Source organism: Melopsittacus undulatus, chromosome 4, assembly GCF_012275295.1.
Source record: "Melopsittacus undulatus isolate bMelUnd1 chromosome 4, bMelUnd1.mat.Z, whole genome shotgun sequence".
Lineage (NCBI taxonomy): Eukaryota > Metazoa > Chordata > Aves > Psittaciformes > Psittaculidae > Melopsittacus > Melopsittacus undulatus.
The window spans coordinates 79,206,925-79,217,230 of record NC_047530.1 but is presented as its reverse complement, the minus strand read 5'-3'; the positions used below and the strand labels follow the sequence as shown (position 1 = coordinate 79,217,230).

The window sequence follows — 10,306 nt, the reverse complement described above, 5'->3', positions numbered from 1 at the left end:
CCCTCAGATTAAGTTGTATCCCATAGGAAAAAAAATGTTCAGGATAAAGAGTTAATTTTCTTCAGAGAAGATCTTGTCAAGAATTAGTTCTCCAGGCTGTTTGTGTTTACGTGAGAGAAATGCCTCTGATAAAAACGATGAGGAAGACAAAGACCAATGTAGCTGTTGTTTAACTGTGTAGCTTCTTTAAATCACTTGGTAATTAGCCCAGTGCAATCTTCAACTTATTCCCTGATACTCCTCGTTTACTCCTCTCCTGACTGTGCTGTCTTCATAAAACTTTAACAGTATGGCATCTCGTAATGGCTGTAGAAACTTGAAATTCCTTCACACTTAGTTATCCATCAGTCTTTTTTCTTAGTCTTTTAAACTGTTGCAGAGGCAATTCCTTTAATCACACTCAGAGAACACAAAGATCACATTAACACCTTTTTTAGGCTGTTACATCAAGGTGTCTTTGTTGGAAAAGGGCAGTTTCACCCTATAGAAAACAGTGCCCTCGCACCACTACCTTGTCTTAAATCTTTACCTGAAAAAATGGATGTTTAAAACTTTAAGAATTTTTCTTGTAAGAAAAGCTTTTCTTGTAAAAAAAAGCTTTCTGGCTGACCCAGAAAACTTTCCAGCTTATTTTAACCAGATGTACTTGAAATTGCAGGCGTGTACCTTTAGTAAAGGATATATGTAGTGTTTGGATGTGCTTTATGAACTTGCTACTGCCTTGCAGCACTTGAGGGCTGAGGTAGAGACAGATAAAGCATAAAAAAACCTCACCAGTACAAACAGAAAAGTATTTCTTTATTTTTTTGAAGTAACCATAAAACCCACCACCTAACCAGGCCAGAATATCCAGTGTCTCCACACTCTTATTAAGGAGTGTAGCATTTTCCAGCAACTACCTTTGGTGAGGCAATTGGTAATATTTACTGTTTTTGTCATGACTAAGTTTCTAATACAAACTGGTTTAAGTAAAACCAGATTTCAGTAGATGTTGATTCTGTCTGCCAGAGTCCTGTCAGTCAGGTCCAGAGCCAGTAGCAGGCCTGTGATGGCCAATAGAACTGTGTAAGACAGCTCGAGAAGAAACAAATCACTTGTGCTATTTTTGCCATAACAGACACCAGAGCCAGTGTTTTCTCCAGCGGTTTTGACATGTGAACAAAGTAAAGAATTTAAACTAAGAGATCTGCTTGGTCCATAATGTCCCTGATACAACTGAAACCTGAAAGACCAATAGCAGTTTCAACTCAAATTCTCGTGGCTGTAACTATGCTGTAGTAAGAAAGCAATAATGCTTCACAGTCACACGAATGTTGCACACAGGAATTCAGCTTTCAAATGCAGGGTCATAAAAATAAAAACATGATCAAGTATCCTGCACTGTCAAAAGCCATTTGGTGAGCACATCCATGTTATAAATGACGGCTAGGGTTTAATTCTGCATTTTCTTCCCCCTACCAACAACATGATGGGCTACAAAGGTTTTTTTTGTTTTAAAATCAGTGAAGAAAACTACATAACCACCCTGGATCCAGAGTTACAATGACCTGCAAGCAGTTTGCATTTTACATCTTCACAAAAAATTTTGTGATATCACAGCCGTACTTCGTTGCTAAAGAACGTCTCTTCATATGGCTTCTTTCCTTGGCCTGTTGTGCCGTTCTCTGCAAAAGAGAAGTGTAGGTCTGTTCAGTAACTTGCTGCTTGTCATTAGCCCACAGTTAAACTTCAGTCCAGTGCTGCACTAGACAACACTGTAAAATGGAAATGGTTATTAAGGTAACATTTTCCCAGATCCTGAGGAAACTTTCATGACAGTTTAATGCTGCCTTTCCCTCTCCACTGTACGGGATGGAGGGGCTGGCAGCACTGGAGTTTCAGCTGGGGCTGAACGGACTGAGAAGGAGCCTAATTCCAGTCTCCTACTACCAAACAGAAGAGCAGGAGGTACTGCCTGGGCATCTCCAGGAGGAAGTTTCACCCTGATGGTGGGCAGGGCGTGAGAGAGGGCAGAGTGTGCAAGCCACCTGCTCTGACATTACCTCTACCCCTCTACCAAAATACTTGTTTGATGACACCTACTGCCCTAGTGCGTGTTCCACAACATTTTTGCATGAGAGGGTGAGGATTTTGGGTGAGACCACACTGACCTCCCTGTGGCAGACTGTGCACAGAGTTTGCAGGTTTTCCAGGGAGCACTGTCCCCCTCCGCTGTAGACAGGCCTGATATGGTCCACCTGCCAGAACTGGCCTTCTGTTGGGTTTGTTATGATTTCATTCAACTGCAGTAAACAAAGGACATGACAGGGGAAGCCTTAGATATTATTTCTGAACCACATGTGTGTTCTACCATAAGAATAAAAAAATAATTCAGAAAATAGCTATTTATAGTTTTCATCCAGAGAAAGTAAGCCTTAGCCTTTTCTTGTTCCTCTCACTAGACAAGCAAACACCTGTGATTTTAGTTGGGATATTTTCAGCTAGTCTGCAGCATGCTGATTAACATCACAGGATCAAAGAAAGACAAAAAGTAAGTTATCTTCCATGCCATTGTATCATCAAGTGCTGATATTAAACACAAATAAAGACTGCAACAGGTATACTTCCATCACAAAAAATAAAGACTAACTAGGTGTTTGTCACCTAAGTTTTTGATCAAGTCAGTGGTAATTGCAACAGCAAGCACTGAGAAAGCTCAGGTAGTAAAGCCCTGTGCCAGCTTTCAGAAAGTGAAGGACTAATTGTAACTTAGCATGGAACTACGTTTGCTAGAAGGTTCCAAGATAAACCACTCTGCAAGACTTCTCAGTCTTCTAGATGTGCACTACCATATTCTCAAAAACTAACAGAAACAAAGCTGATCTCATACATAGCACCTCCAATGGTAAATTAACTTTTGTTTTTCTTTCCCAAGCTTCAGCAGGTGGCTGGAGAGTTTCTATAAACAACTTAGAACCAGCAGCTTCTGAAGCAGAAACCCAATTTTGCAACAGAAATTAATATTTTCATTTATTAATAAAAGCACTACTTTACATAGGAACATTCTTCCTCCCTGATCCATTACCTTCAAGTCACTGAAGAATTAATCATAACTGTGAAGAACAGTGGCAGCTTGTGGTGCATGTTGAGGCAATACCAGGGGAGCCAGGACAATTGGCTTTTCTTAAGCTCTTACACCAAACATTCTGCAAAGTGGGAATAACCTCATACTGCTGGACCACATCCATTCTTAAATTTCATAACCATAAAGTTCATTAATAAAGTGCAGAATTCTGATGCCTGTGCCTTTTAGAGATGAAAAAGGCATCAGAAGACATTCAGATTTCTTGTGTTTAGTTTTGTTATGGATTTGTTTTTCCCTACTCTGTTACTGGTGCTACGTTAACCTATCTTAATCTTGTAAGAAGAACATTTTGGATTTCTCTCTACTCTCCTACATGAACACACAGGTTAGCTGTTACTGCTTAAAAGCCAGTACTATTACCTGCCCAAGTGGAAGGTGAGACATCCAGGAACTCTCCAGAAGTTTTTTACGCTGACTCTTAGGTGCATCTCGGATGCTGAGATAAAGTTCCTGGGCATTTTGATTGCAAAACTGGCAAACACCGTGTTCAATTTCAAACACTTTAGTCCTCAGGTAGCTCTGACTAGAGCGGATTGAGAAGTCTTCCTGGCAGGCATGAGAGCAGAATCGTGTGTCCCAGGGATGGGTCTGGCAGCCTGGCTCAAGCTGAGCTATTGGATGCTGGCAGCTGAGACAGAAGGGATTCCCTTGACTGTCCAAGGCTTGCAAATAACCCTTGGATAGGGAGGAGCCTTCAGCTTCAGCCTGCTCCAACTGGAGAGCCAAGGGACCTCCTATATTTTTCGAACGCAACCTGCTCGCAGAGAACAAAGCACAGCTGTCAACAAAGGAGGTTACTCAGCAATGCAATTCAGTAGATTTAAGCAATATATATTTCCATTAGATGTCTTTTATTTTCTGAAATACCAATTTTAGTTAAAATAATATCTTGCTTAGATTGATACATGCACAGTGCAAACCATCTACTTGGTTTACATTTCCATTTAAACAAAATTCATCAATAAAGCAGGTTTGGGGTTTTTTTGCATATCTTACTATATTTACATATATACACTTAATTATTAACTGAAATAATGCTGTATTTATAAAGAAATTGTAGTTTTTATCAGGCATGTACACATATAAATGTAAACGTTGCAGCCCCCTCTAACAGAAGTTAAAAAGTCAAAGGAAACATCCTGGTTTCTCTATGAAACCTTCATTGCTACCTATTGAATTCCCTACACAAAACAAAGCTTGTCTCCAGGCAGGATAAATGCTGTTTGTTTAATAACATTTTTTAAAAGGGCATTTTCTGTCTGGAATCTTCATGTTCTTTTCTCCCTTTTTCTAAATTTTGAGGCAAAACAGAAGAAAATACAGTGTCCCCAGTTTGCTGTTGATCTCACAAACAGGCCTGAGCTGAATTGTGTAGCTATTTTCTTGTTTCATTTTAATCAGTTACTTAGCAGCTGTATCAGCAGACAAAAGATGTAAACTATATTGTTCTAAGAATGAAATATAGCTCATTAGCAGCATTACAGCAATTTTTTTATCTAAACACTGTACTTCAGCAAGGTAAAACACAGCACATAATCTGGCACCTTAAAAAAACCCCCAACCAACCAACAAAACCCCACAAAACTGTGGAGAAAACTCTTTATAACCTTACCGAATGAATGAACTTACATCGTGGAATGACCTGATTGGTCAGTAGAAGCATTTTCATTCTTCAGATAAACTCCACTTTCTTTTGAGATGAGGCGAACGCTGCCCCCACTGCTGCTAGCTTTGGTAAGTGAAGCTGCTGCAACATCCTCCTTGGTCACATACCTAAAGGAATTAATAATTCTGTCAATATACTACAAAGGGAACAATCTCCCTCAAAGAATATTCACTTTTGGCTGCAGCAAGATTGGTGTATTCTCATTTCCCAGATGAAGAATTAATAAAGCTTGGGAAAGCATATATCATACTTCCATATTAAATAAGATAAATTTTTCCAAACCCACATTCAGCTCTAACTGGCAACCAGGTAAGTTATTTTGATACATAACAATTAAAAAATAAAAGCAATTTGAGTGTGACCAGCAGGTCAAAAGAGGTGATCCTGCCCCTCTGATCTTGTGAGACCCACTTGGAATACTGTGTACAGTTCTGGTGTCCTCAATATAAAAAGGACATGGAACTGTTGGAACAAATCCAGAGGAGGGCCACGAGGATGATCAGGGGACTGGAGCACCTCCCATATGAAGACAGGCTGAGAAAGTTGGGTCTGTTCAGCCTGGAGAAGGCTGCGTGGAGACCTCATAGCAGCTTTCCAGTATCTGAAGGGAGGCTATAAAGATGCTGGGGAGGGACTGTAGTGATAGGACAAGGGGTAATGGGTTTAAACGTAAACAGGGGAAGTTCAGGTTGGATATTAGGATGAAGTTCTTTACTGTGAAGGGTGGTGAGGCACTGGAACAGGCTACCCAAAGAAGTTGTGGATGCTCCATCCTGGGCAGAGTTCAAGGCTGGGTTGGACAGAGCCTTGGGTGGCATGGTTTAGTGTGAGGTGTCCCTGCCCATGGCAGGGGGTTTGGAACTAGATGATCTTGAGGTCCTTTCCAACCCTAACTATTCTATGATTCTATGATATTGCCTGATAGCGAAACCTGAAACCCATTTTGTTTCAGTTATGTGGAGTCCAAGAAACTTTCCAAGCTCTGGAGGCCTCCTTGCTTCATTTGTTACAATTGAACTCACTTTAATGAGAAAACATACAAAACACCACTGCTCTTAAGTAAAACTTGTAAAATCACTTCACACTCATAATTCTTCCAAAACCCACTATTCAGACAACTCCTCATAAGCACACCTCTCTGTACTACAAACATACCAAACCCTATATACTACCTTAGCAGACTTCTGTAGGTTATGGTAGGTCTTCTAACATGGTTCACAATTAGATATTTCCTATATTTCATGGAAGGGCACACTCATATATCAGGTTAAGAAACCTTTACTATCTGCTGCTTCTCTTTTTATTACTGGGATTACAATCTCTTATTTATTTACTTAAATTCTTACCTATAGCCAAAATAAAGTCACCCTGGAGAATATAACAGTAGGAACTGAGAGGAATAAAAGGGTTACAGATAGTTTGCAGAAGCACCTTGGTGAATTAACCTGTATGTATGAGAAGTTTCGTGGATAGCAATAACAACATTGAAGCTCTGAATGTCTGCCAGGGAAGACAGCATATCAGAAAAAGGAAAGAAAGTGGAAAAAAGGGTAAATTTTGATTTTAACAAGGATTAAACACTAGCCCTTTTCAATGACACCCAGCAAGGAAAACAATAGTTTTGAGAAATGTCATTCCCAGAGAATGAAACTGCTTAAAGAAAAACTGAGTATCAGAAAGGGTTGGAGTAAGCCATGGATTATGAATAGAACATTGTATCATTGATGGCAACTAATGATTTATTTGTGCTTCCAGATGAGCAAAACAACATTCTTTGACCTTAACTTTTCTGTTGACCCCCTGATTTTCCTCAAAAATCTCTGCAAGTTCCAGATGCTTAAACATGCAGTGCAGCAAAGCCAGAACAGCTGCTGAATGTGGCAGTGCTGGACAGGGAAGCATTCCACTTCCTTTCCAACATACTTACTGACATGCTCGGTTGCCTATGTACATTTGTCACTGTGCAACAGGCAATCAGCAAATGACCCATTTAGTTTCAGCATCATTCCACTGAAAAGTTATGTTAAATATATCAAACTTCCTGCAGCAGTTAGTAAGAGGAAGAATTAAAAACCACATACCTTTTTGTGCTGCTGACCACCGACTGCTTTTTAGACAACTCCTCTGCAGCATGAATAGGACTGCAAAATATCTGACCACTTTTTCTGACAATCTTCTGTTTCATTGCTGTTAGATGACCCCATTCTTTCACAAACCTCAGGATCTGGTAGAGAATGCTATTGTCAGCAGCATGACAGATATTACAGAACTAATTAATTACAGTGAAGGAGTGCTATGAATTAATACATTCAAAATTAGATGAAAACAGCTGGTACTACTGGAGATGGCCCCTTCAGGTCCTTTTTCACACAAGCTGCAGCCCCCCCCCCCCCCCCCCCCCCCACCTGCTGAAGAACTGTTACAGCTTTGGCATTAACTACAAGAACTGTTTTGCTGTGTGTATTGATCCAAAAGGTAGAAACTAAGGCCTGAAACAGCCTTTACTAATTGAAGACATAGCCATAGGAGAAGGGTTTCTGGATGAGGTCTCACTCAGGTAAAATTTTTTGTGTAAGCAAGACGTACTGATGGGAAAAGCAGACATGCAAAGGCATCTTTTTCTTACAGCAGCCATTCTCCTGCTGCAGCCAATCTCTCAGAAAAGGAAAGTTTGCTTCCATTACTTGAACAGCATTTATAATTGGGTTTGTGGACAACCCGATTCCAACAAACATGGGATTCCTAATTGGTCATTTCAGTCTAGCAAATAGCTTTGAAATCTCTCAGCAACATTTGTGTTACCCACTCATTAGGTGCTTCACAGAAATGGTGGTTGAATCAGTCAGGATTTTGTCTTACAAATAAAGTTCCAACCTTGTTGGAGAACCTACCAAACAGAAACAGTTTTGTTCCTGTATGACAGAATCTGATTTTCCAAATTACATTTCTCTTTAAATGGAAAAAAACCCCTACATTAAGCAGATAATATTGTACATATAATCATAGAATAGTTTGGGTTGGAAGGGACCTTCAAAGATCATCTAGCCCAACACCCCTGCAATGATCAGGGACATCTTCAACTAGATCAGGTTGCCCAGAACCACATCCTGCCTGGTCTTGAATGGCTCCAGGCCCAGTTTAAATTCTGTACTTCCTTACTTGACTGAGTACTTGGGTTTACAGTGTTTATGTTCTCAAACACCATTATAAATGTGATCTTTTTGCTAAATTAACTGAAGCTTCATGTCTCAGTGGAGCTGTGCTCTACAATGCTTTGAAAATTGTTAGAAGACTGAAGGAGGAAGTGAGAGTGGAGCCCTGCTCCTAACTGCAGCTCTGATACCATCTAACACATTAATATTCATAATGTGCCCCATGTAAGTCATAACCTTTAAAAAGCTATTTGGTTGACTTATGAATGTTAGTTACTAATCCTGTAAACGAGAAATTAAATTATGCCTGATTTCATCTACTGTTAACAGGATGCATGATAATTTGCCAAAGTAACAGACTGCATAATTAATATTCACACATCAACATTTGTAAGATCTGCTTGCATTGATGAAACTGTGCCTAGTTCCAAGGCCTGAAAGTGTTCTGCATTTATTTTAAAAAACCAAGTCAATGCCCTCCATATTAAATATTATATTGCTGTGCCAGTAGAATTTGTTCTTACCAATGAACGATTTTGTTTATGCTGGAAAGTCTCTGGTAAATCCTCCCAGTTATCCAGCTGTATGTCCAATGGAATGAAATTGTGATTCAGTGGTTCACCATCCTAGACAAGCAAACAGTTTCATTTACAGATGCAATGTAGCACCATCTAGAAAAAAATGTACCCCTTTCAAGTGAATTATCCTCCGTTCCTACCAAATTTAGTTCCTCAAGATTAAGATTTTTCCAGAAACAAACAATAACCCACAGATGTATGAAAACAGCACGGATGCAAGAAATATAATTGACATTAATACCTGTAAACGTAGACAGGGTGAAAATTTTAACTTTGAATGTCTGAATTTTTTTCTTTTGAAAATAGGTCAGACACAGAAACTGCCTTACATTAAAAAACTGAAATGATAATCCTCTTGACTGAGTTTCCAAGGAAAATGAATGATGTAGACTAGAGAATGTCACTTTATTACAATTTCAAACAGAATCCTAGATAGAGCATTCTTTATTATAACCTACCTTTTTTTGTCTTAAATGTCTGAACAAGTTCTCCTTCACTTAATTTTCAAGTAAAAAGTTTTCCTACTGGGTACACATGACTCAGGAACTTACTGATGAATCACAAACATTTGAGAGAAGTGTCTCATCATTCAGCAGAAAGATTTTGTGCCATACCTGACATAATGAAGCTCTAACCCAAACCAAAAAACAATGGAGACCAATATACAGTTTCCCAAATACCATCTAAAAATGCATGTTCATTTTTAAATAAACTATGTGAAACTAGGAAGCAGCATACAGTTTATTAAACATTTTCAGATACAAGAGGACACTCTTTTTGACATTTCCCAGCTGCAGCACTTAGCCTAATAAAAATATATTATCTCAAAGGCTTGTCCTCAGTTTTCTGTGATGCTTTGCAGTCGTACCTCAACACCCTGACTCATTCAGTGGCTTTGAAGAAATCTTCTTAGTGAACTTTTCTATCCCTTAAAAGAAAGAATTGGAAAGTTCTGACTCCCCCTTGAAAAATTACCTGGAAAATTGACAGCTGCTAGTTTCTATACTCCCATTACCATTGCAGATTAATGATGATGGTGTTTTATTCAGGAAGGTACTGACTTATACACAGCACCAATGTCAAGCTTTCTGAAAATGTGGTGACACTATTTTATTAAGTTGCTTAGTCAGGATTCACTGTCATTTTTATTTAAAATGTTTTTCTATTAAAAATATTTGGTGATAAGACACTGATAAAAAAGGAATCACAGAACCATTAGGGTTGAAGTGACCTCTGGAGATCATCTTGTCCAACTCCCCCTGACAAGGCAGGCCGTAGAGCAGCCTAGATAGGAACGCATCCAGGTGGATTTTGTATGTCTCTAGAAAGGGAGACTCCACAACCCTCCTGGGCAGTATCTTCCAGTGTTCAACATAAAGAGCTTCTTCCTCATGTTGAAGTGAAGCCTCCTGTGTTTTAGTTTATGGCCAGTGCTCCCCATCCTGTCGCTGGGCACTACTGAAAAGAGCCTGGAACAAACCTCTTGACACCCGCCTTTGAGGTATTTATTTGAATTAATGAGATCCCCTACCAGTCATCTTTTCTCTAGTTTTTAGAATCTTAAACAACTAATACTTGCAGCAGATGGGCTCAGCATACATCTACTGTATTAGCTCCACTTTGTAAGCTAAGAGAAGTGTTAGAAGCTACATACCCAGAGAATTTTACCTAGTTTGACTGAGTAAAAGAAGAATAACCGACCTAATTTTTGTACATTTCCACTAATACAAAAATACTGGTCTTTTTATACAAAGTATGAAAAAGGAAAGGAGATATGCACATTTCA

The 10,306-nt window shown here is 39.2% G+C and overlaps 1 protein-coding gene across 6 annotated transcripts in view; it reads right to left on the bottom strand.

Moving 5' to 3' along the window:
- Window positions 1-777: 777 nt before the first annotated feature.
- ZRANB3 (zinc finger RANBP2-type containing 3) overlaps window positions 778-10,306 on the bottom strand; it is a 50,206-nt gene continuing 40,677 nt past the window's right edge. For 5 of the 6 annotated variants that reach the window (XM_031053411.2, XM_031053412.2, XM_005154044.3 and 2 more), the window contains 6 exons: window positions 8,467-8,568; window positions 6,872-7,014; window positions 4,754-4,897; window positions 3,485-3,878; window positions 2,151-2,282; window positions 778-1,664 (listed from right to left, as the gene is read on the bottom strand). In XM_031053411.2, the coding sequence (XP_030909271.2) occupies window positions 1,566-1,664; window positions 2,151-2,282; window positions 3,485-3,878; window positions 4,754-4,897; window positions 6,872-7,014; window positions 8,467-8,568 (1,014 nt within the window). In that variant the 3' untranslated portion in view covers window positions 778-1,565. The remainder of the gene's footprint in view (window positions 1,665-2,150; window positions 2,283-3,484; window positions 3,879-4,753; window positions 4,898-6,871; window positions 7,015-8,466; window positions 8,569-10,306) is intronic. The other variant, XM_031053414.2, reaches the window with a different exon arrangement.